Raw genomic sequence first — 20,496 nt, 5'->3', positions numbered from 1 at the left:
TAGAGATATTACTGCTTTCTTGACAACTATAGTCTTAAGGAAGCATTCTGACAGCTAGTGCAGGAAGGAGGGGCTACTGTTGTGCTGTTACTGAGAAGTGAAAGGTTAGGACTATAGATACAAGAAGGCCAAGATATTTGTCAGGGTGGGGCCCGTTTTATGAAGATATAAACTAGAAAACTCCAATTGTGCGAATACAACCCCATTGCATTTTGAATTCGTAAATATCTCTGTTATCACAGGCCCTGCAGATAATCTAGCAGAGGTGAGTGACAGCAGAAGAGAGGTACACCTCAACTAAGAACTATATTCAGGTAGTGTAAGGTTATTGTTGATGGATTTTAGGGGCCTAGGCTATCAGTTGCCTCCTTTGATTTTTTTCTTTTATTCCTCGATGGGATTTTTTTGTTTTCCTTTTGATAGTCTTCGTTATCTTTCTGATCAATGAGGGATAATGACTTACACAGCTTTTCAGCTTATAAAAAGTTGCCTGCTAGTTCTTTGTTATGATGACTGAACATTATTTCCATTCCAGCAATGCTCGCCATTGATGGACTTCACGAATTTAAGTTTTTTATTGCTTAAGATCTCCATTATTTTACCTCATGCAGTAAAAATGTCAGACAAAAATTGACCATGATTTTCTTTTGTTACACTGTTCAGTTAGAAATATTACTGGAGATTAGAGATGGGTGGTGTTCTTTTTCTGGAACAGTTCCAAAATAACAGTGAAAGGCTTAGGCAGTGGGAATTAGAACATATCGACGAAGCTCATAAATGCTAATTCGAAAGTTGTTTCCTCACTGCTAGTTTCATACTTTAATTTTGATGTCTCTAGAAAACGCTAGTTTCCTCACTGCTATAGGTCATTCCACGTTAAGAAAACAGTATTGCTCTTATGGACCTACAAGTGAACACACCCCCTCTTAAACGCCCATAAGTCCTCATGATTCAGGAATATTATAATGTACTTTATATTGTATTATGAAATAAAGAAAACAGGATGAGGCATTTTTGTCCATGTGTTACTGAAATAAGTACTGAAGTCTTTCTATTTCATAAATTCTAAGGCAGGGAGGAAGCACAATGGCGGCAACACCCATAGCTTTTTTTGCCTTCCTTCATTTTCCTTCTGTGTCGCTCTGGTACATGTGATGCGTAATCCGTTACGCTGTGAATTCTGGGAGCTTATTAACTGTTGTAGAGAAGTTGTATATTTTTGTGTTTCGTAATTTTTTTTAGTCTTTATATCAATATGTACTTGTCTTGAGTGGTATTATGTGATTAATTAGACTACGTGTGAGATTTCTATCTTTAACATTAATAGACAGATTTATTTACTCTATGGATGAGGCTGAGGAAGAAACAAAGTAAATACCAAGCTGTACTTAATTTACAGGGTATTGTATTCCTTTTTTTATCTTGAACTTGAAAACTGAGTTTCACAAATGTATGTTCGGCTGGTTTTCCTTTATGCTGTGAACATCAAACTGAGCCCCTGTAACCCCCGTGTCCCTCCCCAATTCCCTAGAGTTAATGAATATTATATTCAGCTTACTTCCTTCTACCTTTTATCTTGAACTTAAATACCAAGTTTCACACATCAGCATGCCTCAATTTTCCCATGATGTTGTTGAGCAGAGGAGTTCAAGAGCAATACTGTTTTCTTAATATGGAATGAGGTATAGTTTCGTACTTTAATTTTGATGCCTCTAGAAAACTCTAAAACATGGTTTTATCACAACAAATTGGGTATTAATGAAATCTGAAAAAAGAACTGCTATGCTTAAATTAATTTTCATTTTCTGTTGTTAAATATTTTTTTCAGGTATTTTGTAAATTGTATTTAATCACACATTAATTTTGATAGAAGAACCTAACAATTATAGATTAACTAAGGTTATTATCCAAAAGAAGGCACATATTGGAAAATATGAAACCATGTAGGCCTAGCTCAATAACATTTGGTATATTGACATTGCCATGTTTTTATATACCAGTATGTACATACTCTATTTCTAACACTTCTAATGAACAAATTGCAGTGGATAGCACAACACAAACAGCCGTAAATTGCGGCAAAAGAATGCTTTGCCTACGTACTACATGATTTAACGCAGCGAGAATTCATACGAACACAGATTTAAAAAATGCCACGCATACGTACCGCATATTCGCTGTCTGTCAAAATGCTGACTAAGATGCGCGCCTCTTTGTTTCATATTTCATAGGTTCCCTTCCCCTATCATGATGCTCACCTGCTATTCATTGCAGTCATTGACTAGTATCAAAGAATATTGAAATCAGTGTAGAGAACTAGCACTCAAGTTCACCTGGAGTCGGAACAATCACCCAACCAGCGGAACATGCTTGATTCTCAAATACCTATACCGTTGGTGTCGCTCTTGGACCATTCTCGCAGAGTACAGGCGACATGGAAAACTGTTCTTTCGGAACAGGATGTTGCTAGACCAATCCCGCCGAGTGCAGGCGACACGGAACACTGTCCTTTTGGAACAGGATGTTGCTAGACCTATCTTGCTGGAGTGCTGGCGACACAGAACACTGTTCTTTCGGAACAGCGTGTTGCCAGAGCAGTCCCACCTATTGTAGGCGACACAGAACACTGTCCTTTTGGAACGGGATGTTGCTACACCAATCTTGCTCGAGTGCAGGCGACCAGTGGCGAAGCGTGTACTAAGTAAGGGGGGTAGACAGAGATTTTTTATTTAAAGTATTTTAATCATATTATGTATGAAATTTTGTTTTCGATGCATACAGAGCTGTATTCAATATTTTATTAACACTTTGAAGACGATGTCACCCCTCATGGGGTGACACGGTAGTGTGTCCAGGAATCTCAATTATAGGCTGTCGCGAAAAACTAGCACTACCATTTGCTGTTGTATTTCATTGCTTGTTCACGTAAGGTGTTCATAGAGTGCAGCGCAGTGCCCATTCCTTTCTCAGCACATTGTGCATTGAGCAACAGACAGTGGAATTTCTCTGGCATTGGGGTGACATACGCAACCATCAGAATTCAGTTATTAATGGCAAGGAAAATAATGAGGATTGGAGCCTATTATTGCTTTATTCTTACATACTATTGCTACATAACTTCAGAAATGGTTATTTTTAGATCGATGAAGCTTAATTATTCTAAGAAAGTTAAAATTACAAAAGAAAACAACACATATGATGATATATCATGCTAGTCATTGAATTTGTGGCATAGTATAAATGATATGAAGGGATGACAGTTTTTACAAGATACACATCACTTGTGAACCAACTCATAGTGAGGTTTGCATAAGAATACTTTGTCTGGGCAATGTTTACAATATGTTGTTACTTTCTTTGCTTCCCTGCAGCCTGTCGACCTCCAGTTTCATTAGCCTCTTTGTGGCATATGCTGCAGTATTTCCTTGTCTTCCGTGTGGAATTTCCAGCCTTTTCAGTTTCTTCCGTCTTCACAAGGAAATGGATACCACGATTATGATGAGGTGTTTCTACTTCATCCGACAAGCACATCAGTTCAAGAGCACATTTTTCCTTGAAGGTAGTGATGGACATTTTCTGCAGCGTTGGCACTGTTTGATAATTTCTGTATGCAATCCATGAATTCACCAAGCTCGTTCCAGTTAGTAGTTCTGTCGCTACCTTGTGATACCATCTGACAGTTTTCCGAACACGTGTTATAGGACGATAGCTGATCAGATATCAAATCAATCAATCACTACTGATCTGCATTTAGGGCAGTCGCTCAGGTGGCAGATTCCCTATCTGTTGTTTTCCTGGCCTTTTCTTAAATGGTCACAAAGAAATTGGAAAATTATTGAACATCTCCCTTGGTAAGTTATTCCAATCCCTAACTCCCCTTCCTATAAACGAATATTTGCCCCAATTTGTCCTCTTGAATTCCAACTTTACCTTCATATTGTGATCTTTCCTACTTTTAAAGACACCACTCAAACTTATTCATCTACTGATGTCCTCCCATGCCATCTCTCCTCTGACAGCAAAAAACAATAACAAAATTTTTGGAGGAAAAGTAAAGATTATCGGTGGTGTATCAAATTCCAGAATCATGGTAGTCCTCACCTTCATTTGGTAATTTGTATAGAAAATCATCCAGAGTTTGATACAGATTCTCCATGAGCAGCAAGTATCAGCTGCTGAATGTGCGTATCGCCTATGACCTATTCCTTTACGTGGTAGTTCATGAAGTGTATTCCTTAATACTAGAAACCCAGAAAAGCGTTATGATATAGATGTTGATTCCCATATCATCTGATGGCCAAGCAGGCATCAATTTTTAGTGATGAGACAAAGTCTCTTAGTGCATTGGCACTGCCGGTGGCTCCAGTTAGCCTACGCAGTGGCCTCCACGGTATGCACTAGCCAGCGTATTGGTAAGTGTGCTAGGTACCAACTGATGAGCCCACCCTAGCACATGAGGGCGAAACGCTGGCAACCAAGAATGAGCTAGCTGGAAAAGTTATAATGTCCAATAACGGACCATTTATATTGGTATTATCTAAGCATCTTGAAATAATTCTACAAAAAGTTTCAACAGATGCTGTCATTGAATTCTGCATTGAGAATAATCAAGTAGCTAAACATATTGAAAAAGTTCTCCAGTATTTTGAGAAAAAAGGGACAAACATTCATAAAATAAAGGCACGAGATCAACTCACTGATGCTACACGAAATTTAGCTGATAAGAATCTGGACTCTTGTTATACCTGATGATATAAGACAAGAGGTCTTCCTAAGGTATTGAAAATTTTTGTGGGAGCAAAAGTAATGTTGACATCGAATATTGATGTGGCAAAAGATCTAGTTAATGGCAATATAGGTATTAACACTGATATTATCTTGCCACACTTCCGTCGCAGTCAATTATATGAAATTATCACTTAACAATTGATTTTGGTCCTGACGGCATACATATAATTAAACCAATGTCGATACAGTTCCCAGCAAAATATAGCTATGTTACCACTGAAAGAAGAATGCTGCCGTTAATCCTGAGCTGGGCATCAACCGTACACAAAATGCAAGGCTGTACAGTAGATTATGCTGATATTTATCTGGGTTGTTTGCAGCAGGACAGGCTTATGCAGCTCTCAGCTGCAGAAGGTCACTCAATGGTATCCAAATAGAACTTCATTGCACAAAGTTAACAGGGAGAGTTTCATGTAATGGAGATGCACTGGATGAAATGGCAAGGTTAGGAGTACATGAATGAAACAATTTTTGAACTATCAACACACATACAGTATTACTGAGGAATTGAGTATCTTGATTATAACTTATTTTGATCCTGTTGCGAGACTAAAAAATAAGGAAATAAATTACAGTTTAAAAAACATGCTACAATAGCAATCTGAACTAAAAAGTAGAAAATAACTTTTAAATATAGAGAGTTTTTTCTATACCAATATAAATTCCATTGGTTCATTATAATCAAAAAATTTCTAGTAAGTTTAAAATAACAATTAAGTCACTAACAAATGATTAATTTGATTGTAAAAAAGCATGGGGTGATTTTTTTTACTATACTTTTATAATGACTCATGTCATGAATAAAATTCTAGTTGGTCCACTGTCTGGCCAATCTTTGTATTTAGAGTCTACTTACTCATCCAGGACCATGTTTAAATATGCATATCACTTAAGAATCACAGAATAGACTGGGGGTTTCTAGGACGACCAGAAGAGGATTTTTTTCTCTCTTACACTATTGATTATATCTCGACTAAACTTCATATGTGGAGTCTGTCCATCCCGGAGCAGGTTTCAATATGTATATCGTTTAAGAATTTGCTGAATACACGGGGTGCTTGACATGAAATGTTACAAATAGTTCATTGGTCGCTATTTATAAAAGTAGTCATAAAAATGTAGTAAAAAACACCCCCAGGCTTTTTTACAATCAAATTAATCATTTGTTAGTGACTTAATTGTCATTTAAAACTTATTAGAAATTTTTCAATTATAATGAACCAATGGATTTAGCCAAGGTTTTGTCTATGAGACTCACTCCGCTGGTTGAGCAGATACTAGGAGACTACCAAAGTGGCTTTCAACAGGGTAGATCAACAACAGATCACATCTTCACTGTCAGGCAAATAATGGAGAAATGCTATGAATATAATGTGGATGTGCATCAGCTGTTTGTGGCTTTTCGGCAGCCTTATAATAGTGTGAAATGGGGGAAACTGTATCAAACAATGATGAACATGGAGTTCCCGACTAAATTGATAAGACTGGTACAAATGACCCTAACGGGTACTGAATGCATGGTTAAAATAGAAGGAAATCTTACTAAAGAGTTTGAAGTAAACCAAGGTTTGCGGCAAGGGGATGTGTTATCTACCCTGCTCTTCAGTGTAGTTTTGGAGCGTGTGGCTCTTCAGTGTGGTTTTGGAGCGTGTGGTGAGAAAGGTGGAGGTCAGTAATCCAGGCGGTACACTGTTCAACCGTGTAACACAGAATCTGGCATATGCTGATGTTGACATGCTTTCTAGAAGATTGAAAGACCTAGAGGAAGGACTGGACAGATTAGAAAAGGAGGAGAAATGGGCCTAAGAGTGAATAATGCCAAAACTCATTACCTGTTTGCATTTAGGAGGACCATAGTTAGGGAAGACAAGTGCATAAAATTGAATGGGATTAACTACGAGAGATGTGAAAGGTTTAAGTATTTAGGAGTGCTGCTGACAAAAGATAATGACATGAAAGAGGAAATAAAAGCGAGGATTGCTGCAGGCAATAGGGCTTACTTAGCATTACTGAAAGTGTTTAGGTCATGCAGCCTTGGTAGAAGATTCAAGTTGACAGTCTATCGAACAGTATTACGACCAGTGGTTACTTATTGTTCTGAAACATGGACAATGACCAAAGCAGATGAACTGTTGAACAGATGGGAGAGCTTTTTGGCCCAGTGAAGGAAGGGGAATTTTGGGGAATAAGGAAACACAAGGAATTGGAAGAACTCTGTGGACATCCAAGTATCGTAACCGAAATAAAAAGCAACAGATTAAGGTGGTTGGGACACGTGGAGAGAATGCCAGATAATAGGGCTGTCAAGAAGATCTACAAAGTAAATCCAGGTGGTAGAAGATGGAAAGGAAGACCTCGGAAAAATGGCTGAATGATGTGGAGGAGGATTTAAGAAAGATGGGAATAAGAAGATGGAGGAGGTGTGCAGGCTTGTAGCGCAGAGAAGTAAGTAAGTAATGGACTTTATGATATAGATGTTGATTCCCATAGGGAACCTGAAATATTTGTCCCGGTATAAAGCAAACTCTTTATGTTTAAAAGTTATTTTCTACTTTTTAGTTCAGATTGCTATTGTGGCATTTTTTTAAAGTTTTTAAACTATAATTTATTTTCATATTTTGTACTGTTAGCCTGTGTGATTTTTCGGCATCAATTGGCGGGAAAAGCGATATTTCCACATGTATTTTTTTATTTTAAAAAATGGCAGGTATGCTATTCCTCTAGTGTATGATAACAGCCTGCAGTTCTTTGAGACTTAGTGGATGGTGCTGTCTGGTTTTTGTTTTGGTCTGCTTGGGTTGAGGTTCATCTTTGAGCAAGCCAATTTTGTAGTAGTAGTAGTAGTAGTAGTAGTAGTAGTAGTAGTTGTTAGGATATACTCCTTCACAACTCTGATCTTATTTGGCCCTGCATTAACTTGCATGAAAAGAGTATCATCATTGAGCCCATAGATCATAGAAATCATATGTTCTCCTAAAACAAGTCAGATGTAATAACTATCGACATGGGTGCTGATTTTTTTTTCTAACAATGACCGCTTTGATCGTCCCTGAGTAGTCGTGCCAACTTGTACCATCATCGAACCTCCACCAAATAATAGTTTATTTGGAATAATCATACAAGGTGAGTACCATTCCCTTGCCCTTCGCCAGACTTTTGACACTTCCATTTGGTTGCCGCAAAGCCTGTCTTGATTCATCCATTAGTAGACTTCATGACCATTCTGTCACATTCCAGTTCATATACTGTGTTGTATACTCAAGCCTTGCTGCTTTATGACTTGATAGAGCTGGCAAACAGTCCAGATTAATCTAGCAATCTCCTCATAACATGTTTGCTTGGGTAATTCTGATATCAAGTGGAATTTTAAATCTGAATGTTTTACAAAAGTTGATATTCAAAGATCTTTGTGTAATAATTATTATAAGTCTAGCACTTTAGATTGGTAGAATGAGAAATAACATTCAACTTAACTAGAGTGTGATATAGTTTTTTTTTGAAATCTTCCTTACTTTGTTATGGTTGCACTAAGAAACTGCTAGTATTTATTGAACTGAACATAACAGGCTTTCGCCAAGTTGCAGTGTTCCAATATGCAATTCAAAATAAACACTTAGACTATTTATAGCTAAGCACTAACTACTTACTACTTAACTACCTCTAAATCTATTATGTAGCATCTTGCACATGGGCAGATTGCCAGCTCCACATGCAACACACCACCTCTACTTATAACTAAACTAACTACTTTACTACATTAAATATATACTAACTCTATCCTAAATCTGTCTGGCTGCGACATCACCCCTGGTGAGGAACTCCTACCACCCTTCCCTGGGATGTCACGACCAGACATGTCTCATGAGGCTTGGAAACCGATACCTTATAGACACCTTAAGCTGTCACTGTTATTTCCTCACCTCTCCTTCATGTAACAGCCCACATGTGTGCAGATTGCCTAGCTCTACATGTAGGCTGACGTCTGTATTCTACTGCCGAGACGAATTCCATAACTCAGCTCATCTTTCGCTGTCTCATTGACAACTTACTTCCTCTAACCTAACACTATTCACTACCTTACTCTACACGTGCAGACGTACCGAATCAACAATTTAGCTTGAGATAGGTCAGGCCTATCTCCCCCTATTGCAACTCTACTGTACGTCAGCAGCCAAAACAAACTAACAAAACCAAAGTAAAAAAAAAAAAACAGGCAGACAAACAACATATCAATGAACTGAATCTACTAACTATAAATATACAATACCTAAGAAACAAAGGAACAAAACTGAACAAATATAAAAAACGAAACATAATACTAAACTTATAATTATTGTCGCCCTTACTTATTTGTGAGTTAAAGTCTATAATGTTCCATATCTGTGAATCAAGGTTGTTTTATGTACCTACATGGTTACAAAACTTAGCTATTATTAACCATACAGAGATGATACTTCAGAGATAAATACTTTCCATATGTTTTCTTCTACTGACTATAATCAATTTTAAACTTCCTATTCATTGTACCGGTAACTAAGAAACTACTAACATTGTTCAGTAGGACGTAGATGCAGGAGGATGTCACAGGTGTCCGTTATGATTTAGTGAATGCTATCTTGTATAATGCCGAAGATCTACCTGGTCTATGACATAGTTACACTGTACGGCACTGAGTGCTGGACCATCTCTGAGTAGTATATCCACATGATGTAAAGGATAATTGTGTAATGATCAGTAGGAATCTCCAAACCAAACACATGTTGTAAGTACTGCATGCCATCTGTATGTTGATGGTCCAAGACCATGTGGGCACCCAAAACAGTGGTGGTAGATAACTATAGACACCATTGTGAAATGATCAAACCGCACCAGAAAAGGAGACTGATCTAGTGAAATGACATCCATTAATTCAAACAATGGGCCTCGTACCAACAGGATACTGACTCTGAGAAGGGGATACCTTCAGAAATCAGTTATGACCATCCTGTCCGGCGCCATCGCTAAATGGTTAGTGTGCTGGCCTTTGGCCCAGGGGGTCACGGGTGGTTAATTCTGGTGGCTCAGAACTATTGTCGCGGATTGACATTGGTTACGTCAACATCGAAATATCTATGTATTCTTTGTATTTGTATAGTTGCCTTTTTTACTCTGTGACGTGTGTGTATTGTTGATAATAATAAACGTGATATTGTGAACACGACGGTGAAGTCCTCTTATAATTCAGTAGTTACGATTTATATAACAAAATCGTGGTGCCGAAACCTCCGGGAATATTACGAGTTCTACGCGACACGAGAGAACAGAAGAGGATTTTCACACCACGGACACGGATGTTGAGCGACTTAAATCTCGACATATCTGCGCATCTTTGAGGAGAAGAAAGGATCACCAACGCAGAACTAGCTACAAGTTCAAACCAACAGATAAGACGAAACACAATTACATTATACGTAGTGTTGACCGTAGATTGGTAATTTTTTCTGAACATTTAATGCATAGAAGTTTGACGGAATTTCAATATTGCTCGTAACAAGAAATATAACCCCACCTACGTCAAGATATCCGTAATGGCTTCCATTCCAAAGAGATCTATGCATGCAACACTCGAGTAGAACACTAGCGCCGTCTTTTGTAAAAAGGGAGTAACTAAGCTATGATCTTTAACTTTTAATAAGACATCTCTGGCAACCATTCATTGACAATAGTGTATGACGTAACGTTGAGCCGCGCAATCATTTCACATGTTTATTTTTTTGTCTGAATATTTTAAAGAGTAATACTTTTCAGATCAGTGAAGAATTAATTTACTAGTAGGAGACATTATGGAAGGCAGTATAGCGAATCAGCTCACGAAATTGAAACGTAGACGAGTAACTCAACGTTCGAACACTACGCGTTTTATTAATCAGATTCATTCGTTCAATCAATCCACGGACTTAGATGAAATAGAGCATATCCGCGAGCGTCTACAGGAAACGTTAGCGTCCTTAAATGCGTTAAATGACAGTATCCAAGATTTACTCGATGACGCGGAGTACGAAGACGACGTGGCAGCCTGTGAAGAATATCTGGACAACTCCAAACGGGCGATTAGAAAGGCCACTGGCCTTATACAACAGAAAAGCGCGAGGAATGAGGCCGACTCTACCACTACGTATCCGAGTGTCCTTGTTCAACCCACGACTACAGCGGAGATAAAGCTTCCTACCATTGAACTGCAGTCATTCTCAGGGAACGTAGAAGAATGGCCGGGATTCTGGGAGCAGTTCGAGTCCTCCATTGACAAAAATTCGTCGGTGTCCGTCGTAAACAAACACATATTTCTCCGTGGGTACTTAGAGAGGGAGAACCAATGCGTCTTGTAGACGGTATATCTATAACGGCAGACACATACGAACAAACTAAACAAATTCTGATAGCACGATATGGTGATAAGAACAGGATTATTCAGTCTCGCCTCGATTACTTGGAAAATCTCGAAGTTGCAGTCTCGGAGGCCCCCGAAGTATTAAACACGACCTACATTGAATGCCATCGCCGGATACAAGCATTAAGAGCACTAGGTGAAGACGTCGACGCATATGGTCGAATTTTAGCACCCAAACTATTACGAGCCTTTCCAGAGGACATCTGTCGCCGTTGGCTCGTCCACGCTAAAAGACTAGGCATACAAGAAGGGGACACGACTCGACTAATGGCGTTCCTTAACGAAGAAGTGGAAGGAGCTCTTAACGCTCAAAAGATACGGGGTGACGCCCCATTAACGACTTCTTCATTACCCACAGCAGCCACTCTTCACGTAAACACAAAACCAAACAAACAAAAGGCGAAGCAGACACCTCGACCAGACCCGTTCTGTGTGTACTGCGAAAATCGAGGTCACTGGGGTCAGGATTGTCAACAGATGAAGGATCCCCAGGTGAGAGTCGAGAGACTGAAAGCCACAAACCGGTGCTTTCTTTGCCTACGCCGTGGGTACAACAAGACACAGTGTTTTAAGAAGGGGAAGGCATCCTGCAACAAATGTCGAGGGTCACACCATGTATCCATTTGTACCGAGGGCAGCAGTCAACACACTTCCGTGGGCAAGATAGGGGTCATCACGTCCGATTTCACACATCTGCAAACGGCCCGTGTATGGATCAAGGGGCCGACAGGGCGAAAAAGACTAACTCGTTGTATCCTGGATGCAGGGAGTCAATCGAGCTTCATCCACAATTCTCTGATTGATGCGTTGCAGCTTAATGTTACTGATCGCAAGACTCTTGAGATAAGCACGTTTGAATCACCCTCCAATATGTATGATATTAGACGGAAGGTTTGTTTCGATATTATGGGCTACTCAACCAGAGCTCAAGTATCGATTACCGCCTTTGAAAGTCACAGCTCCTACACTTTTCAACCAACTGCACCCCAAGACATAACCGCGCTAGCATCGCTAAGGAAGATGAAGCTGGCTGATCCGAGTGACGACCTTGACAAAGATCTTCCGATCGAGGTACTTATAGGTGCGGATTCATACTGGAAGATAGTAACAATGAAGGAACCTATCAGAGTAACAACATCACTGGTTCTTCTTCCTACTATCTTCGGTTACGTTCTCAGCGGAAGTAGATCTGGCACTACGATCAACCAAATAATGGTCCATCATGTCTCACTCACAACGGATCAGATAACTGATGAAAGCGTGCGACAGTTCTGGGACTTAGAAACTATTGGAATTGTGGATAACCAAGAGCGAAAATTATCCATTAAAGAAAACACTATTTTTCAAGAGTTTCGCGACTCTTACCGCACCGAACATGGACGGAGAGTTGTATCATTACCTCGAAAGGTAGGCATTACAGGACCAGGGCATGAACCAGAGCTGCACGTCTTCTGCGATGCTTCGGAGAGAGCATATGGAGCTGTCGTCTACACGAAGTCAACGCTTAACGACACTCCGGTCACAAAACTCGTCTGCAGCAAAAACAGACTAGCACCCGTGAAGAAGTTAACTCTACCAAGACTAGAGCTGCTAGCTGCACTTGCTGGTACACGCCTTCTTCACTACTTCTGCCAAGGGACTGGCTGTGACATCACGAAGGCTCAGCTGTGGAGCGATTCTACTGTTGCACTTGGATGGATTCGCAACGATCCGAATAAGTGGAAGACCTTTGTCTGCAACCGCGTGACAGAAATACATAATCACGTAAACCCCAGTCAATGGAGACACTGTCCTGGAGATCAGAACCCTGCAGATCACCTCACTCGAGGAGTATACGCAGATCAGCTAGCCCCCTTAGAAACATGGTGGCATGGTCCTTGCTGGCTCATCAAAGACAGAGGCGCATGGCCACGTGACCCAACACCCACCTGCACGCAGTTGCCAGAAGCCAGGAAGACGCAACAAGTTCTCACGATCACTATAGCGGAACCCCTACTGGATATCTCGAGGTATAGCTCATACTGGAAATTGCTACATGTCACAGCTTGGGTACTTCGTTTCGTCAGTATGTTGAGCAAGAACACAAAACACCCCAATGCACTAACGGCTGAAGAGCTATGTGCGTCACGCACATACTGGATCAAAAGGGTTCAAGAGGAACGGTTCACTATTGAACTAGCTGCATTGCGAAATGGTGAACAATTACCAGGCACTTCACATATTGCTAGATTTAACCCATTTCTACATGAAGGTATCATCCGACTTGGTGGCAGACTACAATTCTCAAATTTGTCTCAAACTGAGAAACACCCAACAATTCTGGACGGCCGTCACAGGTTCACTGAGTTAATCATTCAAGAGACCCACATCAAACTTCACCATCTTGGAGTACGCATAGTACTGGCAGAACTACGTGAAGAATTCTGGATTCTGCGAGCTCGACAAATAACTAAGAAGATTCTGCATTCTTGTCTACCGTGCAAATTAGCGCACAACAGCAGACCAGTGGTGATTGAGGCGCCATTACCAGCAGACTGCCTACAGTTGACACAACCCTTCTCTGTGATTGGGATCGACTTCGCTGGACCCCTGTACGTTAGATGTGGCAGCAATGTTAACAAATCGTACATCATTCTTTTCACTTGTGCCACCACCCGTGCTATCCATCTCGAGCTATCTACGGATATGTCTACGGATAGATTCTTGATGGCCATGCAGAGATTTGTCAGCAGACGAGGTGTGCCGCACACCATATATTCTGACAACGCTCAGACCTTCCTCACTGCTCATAACGAGCTTATAGAACTCAATAAGATTATGACAGACACCAAGGTGCACCACCACTGTGCTCACAATGGTGTTCGTTGGAAGTTTATCGCACCGAGGGCTTGGTGGGGAGGCTTTTGGGGGAGAATGGTTGGCTCTGTAAAAAGATGTCTAAGGAAGGTACTCGGCCATTCCCAGCTGAACGAAGAATGTCTCAATACAGTATTGACAAGTGTTGAAGCCACCCTCAATAGCAGGCCAATCACCCAGGCCACAGACACGGGAGATCTCCTGACACCATCCCATTTTTTAGTTGGAAGAAAACTAACTTCCATCCCAGAAGGGCCAGAACTGAGCACGAGGAAAAATCTCGTAAAGGAATACAGATTACAGCAAAAGGTCTTGGGGGACTTTTCACGACGCTGGAAAAAGGAGTATCTGCTTCAACTCAGAAGTCACCATGAGGTAAAAAATCAAAAGACCAATACACATTTGCCCAAGATCGGGGACATCGTCCTCCTCCAAGAAGACGTCAGACTTCGCCACATGTGGAAGAAAGCGAGGAAAGAAGAGATGCGTCCAGGAAGAGATGGACATGCAAGAATGGTCGTTCTGCGGCAGCCTGACAACACGCTCATTACTCGGCCAGTGCAGCTGGTCATCCCTTTGGAGACAGACCAGGGTGGGGAGGATGTCGCGGATTGACATTGGTTACGTCAACATCGAAATATCTATGTATTCTTTGTATTTGTATAGTTGCCTTTTTTACTCTGTGACGTGTGTGTATTGTTGATAATAAACGTGATATTGTGAACACGACGGTGAAGTCCTCTTATAATTCAGTAGTTACGATTTATATAACAACTATCATAGTTAGGACCCCGACCTCATAGACGCACAGGTCCCTATACGCTTTCAAGTGTCAGCTTGAAAGACCTGCACCAGGCCTCTTCGGAGGCCACGCGCCATTTTGTTCTTGGTTTATGGCTACATTTTTTACCTCCTTCCCACTGGTAATTTACTTCCTCCCTCAAAGATCTTCATTGAATTTTGAAGAAAATAGAAACTACAGGATGGTAAATGTGCACTGTTGGATGGATGTGATCGTGCTGTGGAACTCTCTGTGGATGGCAGCAATAGAATGCATTTACGGTATCCCCTGCATATCATAAGAGGCAAGTAAAGGGGGAACCAGGGGCTCTCAACTTTGGATTGTGAGTTGGTCACAATGGTTCCACAAGCTGAGTCAGGCATTATTTCCACTTGTCAGGCTCTTCACTTCTATCTGTTATTTCCTGTCCAGCCTTCCTTGATCAACTCATGTTCTCTTATGACTACAACAGTATTAGGTTTACAAGGACCGGGCGAGTTGGCCGTGCGGTTAGAGGCGCGTGGCTGTGAGCTTGCATCCGGGAGATAGTGGGTTCGAATCCCACTGTCGGCAGCCCTGAAGATGGTTTTCCGTGGTTTCCCATTTTCACACCAGGCAAATGCTGGGGCTGTACCTTAATTAAGGCCACGGCCGCTTGCTTCCAACTCCTAGGCCTTTCCTCTCCCATCGTCGCCATAAGGCCTACCTGTGTCGGTGCTACGTAAAGCAACTAGCAAAAAAAAAGTTTACAAGGGCTACGAAGTCTAATTTTCATATCCTTCTTGGCCCTTCTCTTCTTTTTTCCCCGATACCTTTATTTTTCAAAGTGTCAGACCTCTTTCATTTTCCCCTCTGATTCGTGTTGATAGAGGATGGTTGCCCAGTTCTACTACTTCTTTAGACAATCACCACCACACCACCTGATCCTGCTGAAAGCCATGGTCCTACTACACTGGAGTATTATCATACAACAGAGGAACACTACAATTTCTGCCTTACTCGATTACAGCATGTTACAATATGCATAAAACTATGACTGTATGCAGATACTTTGTGTGCAAAATATGTAATTACAGTGGTGCTTCTCAGAACATCCCATCTGCTGTCATATTATTGTACCATGAACAATTTAAAAAATATATCCTAAACATGTAGGGAAAGTAAAACCAGTACCATCCAGCTTACCCTAGTTTAGAGCTCTAGCGTAGTGAAGTCTGGTTTTGGTTTAAAGTCTAAATTGTTCACCTGTCTCTTGTTACTATTCCTGCTCCATGGCTGAAGCGTTAGCATGCTGGCCTTAGGTCACAGGGGTCCCAGGTTTGATTCCTGGCAGGGTCGGAAATTTTAATCATAATTGGCTAATTTTGCTGGCACAGTGGCTAGGTGTATGTGTCGTCTTCATCATCATTTCATCCTCATCATGATGCGCAGGTTGCCTACGGGAGTCAAATCGAAATACCTGCACCTGGCGAGCCGAACATGTCCTCGGACACTCCGACACTGAAAGCCATACACCATTTCATTTTTACTTAGAAGAATAATGGGCGCAGCCTTAGAGAGTAAGGGAAGCAGAGGGCAACCAAGGTCACGGTGGTTAGACTCCTTTTTTAATGATATAATAAAAGGTGTACCGGGCGAGTTGGCCGTGCGCGTAGAGTCGCGCGGCTGTGAGCTTGCATCCGGGAGATAGTAGGTTCGAATCCCACTATCGACAGCCCTGAAGATGGTTTTCCGTGGTTTTCCATTTTCACACCAGGCAAATGCTGGGGCTGTACCTTAATTAAGGCCACGGCCGCTTCCTTCCAACTCCTAGGCCTTTCCTATCCCATCGTCGCCATAAGACCTATCTGTGTCGGTGCGACGTCAAGCCCCTAGGAAAAAAAATAAAAATAAAAATAAGAGGTGTGGAGTTAAACAAGTGCACAGTGCTACTTTCAAATAGAGGATTGTGGGGACACTTAGTTAATTCACAGATGTTTGTAGGCTGAATGCTGAAAGGCCTAATAGTGTATAATTAAGTATGTTCATGTGTGTGTATAGTTATATTTGAAGGTCCAAGTATTAACGTGCATACCTTATCCAAATGAAAACATGTAAAAATAGGTTGTCTCATAGTCAGAATCAAATGAAGGGTCAGGGAAAAAGCACAGGTATTTCAACTTCATTCAGTACTCAGAAAAGAGAAAAAAATTCAAAACATTACTAGATCAACAAATGAAAATTTATAACATCATATGTTTTGAATGACTGAACTGTGAAATGTAGTAAACTGAATTAATCTTAGGTCCGATGCCCAGTATATTATCACTAACTCTATTAGGACGAAAAGTTGATTTACCTGTAATTTTTTTTCCTTCTGACCCTTGAATTAATCTTGTTTTGTTCATTTACATATTGACATTGATTCTTATACTCTTCTAGGTCAGCACACTTCAGCACATTGGCCATTAAACAAAATCCTCTTCTGGCAGAAGCTTACAGTAATCTCGGCAATGTATATAAGGAGCGTGGTCAGCTCCAGGAAGCCTTGGAGAATTATCGCCATGCTGTGCGTCTGAAACCTGATTTTATTGATGGCTATATAAATTTAGCAGCTGCTCTTGTGGCTGCAGGTGATATGGAGCAGGCTGTTCAGGCATATGTTACAGCCCTTCAGTACAACCCGGTAAGTATCTGCAACTTTTTGTTTTTTACACCAGTTGTCGATGTAGAGGGCATATCTTTCTCTAAGTTTGATTGCTTTACGTGAAACCTATGTGGTTTCTTTATTTGGAGGGATATAAAAAAGATTCTAGTTAGTAGGGCCCGAATGTTTGACGTAAAAAATCTTCAAAATCTAGCACATTCAGTAACTAGCTGACCCGTCCTGCCTTCGCACGGGTGGTCTTACATATTAAATATATCCCACATATACTACGTTACGTAACTCTTTATCTGGAGCCAACCCAAATACATTGTCTTTGGAAGTAACATACGACAGGGCCACAGAGTTTACCATGAGAAAAACATTCACCGCTCAAACCTGTAATATTTAGAGTTTGGCCCTGTGCTTTATTAATGGTCATACTAAAACATACTTTTACTGGAAATTAGAATAGAATGATAGGTCGGTGGGTATCATGGTATTCGAGGGATCAAAACAGTTTCACCCGCTCCACACCCAGCGAGGATCGTGCAGTCGATCAGAATTTTTAAAAAACAATTTAATAAGCAATCTTGTGCCATTGCATAATTTTGGTGTGTTTTAAAAGGTGTGGAGCAATAATGTATGGGAACCTACTTTTAAAATCAATTTGTGGAGAGTAGTTTCAGGAGGAGTCAAAAAAGTATTTAAAAATTCAGTTGGTTAATGTACTGCCTCTTCTATATCCAGGACAGTATCAACTGAACGGTTAGAATGTCAGCAATGAATTATGATTCTACCATAGGTTACAAAATTATTAGAATTACGTGTTCTAATCATATTATGATATTGTGTTTGCCTGGTGTGATCTCTGAGCATACGCCATTCTCTATCAACAGACGTTTCATCTCTTTGGGACCTATGTCTTTCACAGTCTTGAAATAATTTCTTTGTTTGAGAGAAGCTTCCTTATCCCTCCACAAAGACTGGTTTGATCCTTTAGTCTCCAAACGGTCTTCTAGTATTTCCCGTGTTGTATCCTGTATTGGCAAGTCGTCGAGGTATGATGAAATTGCAAAGGATACAAAACCAATGACTTTATCACAATCTACATTATATTGCTCAGCACGGCCATTCACTGCAAGTTACAAAACTCTTATGATGTGATCTCGTCTTATGCGCAATGCCAGTGGTAAAATTCTAAACTATATGACTTGCTTGCTTGAGATAAACCATGACTTTTTAGTCTTATAGGCGGTGCCTGGGGTCAATATAGGTAGTGCCAGTGAAAGTATCCTAGGCAACACCATGCAGAAAAAGCACATTGCCCGCCTTAAAGATGGCTGACGGTAAGGACAGGCTCTGTGACATAGGCAACACCATGAATAGGAAGTAGAGCACACATCATCTTCGTGGTTTCCATGGTAATGATAGCAAAACAAACTGGGTGACCATAATACTTAATTAATTAATTAATTAATTAATTAATTAATATATTTCCATTGACTTTTCAAGAAATGCAATAATTTTCCTGTACTATTGAGACGATTTGGAACATTTTGGTGCAAATTGCACCTTTTAACTCCCTCTGGATTCAGAGCTTGAGTTTTGTGAACATACATGTTAGCATCTTATATACATGTTTGTTTGTTTGTCTGTCCAACCCTTGTCCCTTTCCTCTACAGGGTCGAGTATGACGTGAGATGAATCTGTCGTGGCAGGCTTTTATGACCGGATGCCCTTCCTGGTGTCAACCTCATCAGAGGAATTTATGAGGTGAAATGAAAGTCTTGATATATGATAGAAGGAGAGGGTGAAACCTGGTATCGGCACAGTTACATAGCCCACTCCTGTCGAATAGCACCAAGGGGTCTGCTGAAGGCTTAACGTCTCCATCCGACGGACGAATCGCCATCAACAGCGTCATATGCCCTCACTCCATATGAGCACTGCAGAGAGGTTTCGTATTTAATCCAGCCTTTTGGCACACAATCTAGTGATTAGAAATTGTATACCACCACCTCCCCTACCCTGCCGGCCAACATTCTGATGGTGAAATTGTTTTGAACAGCGGGACTCGGACTGGCTAACCATGATGGCAGACCGTTTAGACTTCAGTGCCTTAACGATCATGGCCACTGGCCGGGCTATAGTTTTATATATATAATTAAGAAGTAATAATACTAATTTTTATTATTATTTATTTTATTTTGAATTTCATTACTCAATCCAGAGGTCAGTCTTGAGTCTGTACAGAATGAAATAAATGTCGCATTTTGATGGGTGATCGGAAAGAATTACAATAGCAAATGACATTTTAAAGTTTTCAAATGGGAACGATCTTCTGTTTTCACTCGACATTGACTTGTTGCAGATTGATGGGTAGGAGAAGAATGAATGTATGAAAAAAACAGAAAATATATATTTTGGGGGGTAGGGGAAGTGAAACTTCAGCGCCAGTAGCAACATTAGAATATTTGATGTCTGTATTTCAGGACTATAAGATCTTATCTTAATACTCAATAGCTACATAAAAATTTTAATAAGAAGTTTTTGGATATTTTTAATTACATTCAGAATTTCAAAATTAAAGAAACTAAAAGTTTGCAGTCTTGTTTGAATGAACACATGTTTACAAAGAAAATACAGGGCGAGTTGGCCGTGCGCGTAGAGGCGCGCGGCTGTGAGCTTGCATCCGGGAGATAGTAGGTTTGAATCCCACTATCGGCAGCCCTGAAAATGGTTTTCCGTGGTTTCCCATTTTCACACCAGGCAAATGCTGGGGCTGTACCTTATTTAAGGCCACGGCCGCTTCCTTCCAACTCCTAGGCCTTTCCTATCCCATCGTTGCCATAAGACCTATCTGTGTCGGTGCGACGTAAAGCAAATAGCAAAAAAAAAAAAAATACAAAGAAAACGTTTGAAATTATTGAGAATGCTAAGAAGCAAAGTCAAATTATCTGGGAATATCCCTTGTTCTATACTGTTCTATCTCTTATAGAAAGCGAGAGAGCAATTCCT

General features: G+C 40.5%; 1 protein-coding gene across 1 annotated transcript in view; it reads left to right on the top strand.

The window, feature by feature from the left end:
* Nucleotides 1-20,496, top strand: part of sxc (O-linked N-acetylglucosamine (GlcNAc) transferase sxc) — a 378,462-nt gene that overhangs the window by 68,409 nt on the left and 289,557 nt on the right. The window contains exon 3 of the mRNA XM_067136873.2: nucleotides 17,274-17,517. Coding sequence (XP_066992974.1) covers nucleotides 17,274-17,517 — 244 coding nt within the window. The remainder of the gene's footprint in view (nucleotides 1-17,273; nucleotides 17,518-20,496) is intronic.

This window comes from Anabrus simplex, chromosome 1 (assembly GCF_040414725.1).
Source record: "Anabrus simplex isolate iqAnaSimp1 chromosome 1, ASM4041472v1, whole genome shotgun sequence".
Lineage (NCBI taxonomy): Eukaryota > Metazoa > Arthropoda > Insecta > Orthoptera > Tettigoniidae > Anabrus > Anabrus simplex.
Note: the sequence above shows the minus strand (reverse complement) of the source record. Positions and strands in the feature narration are given on the sequence as shown.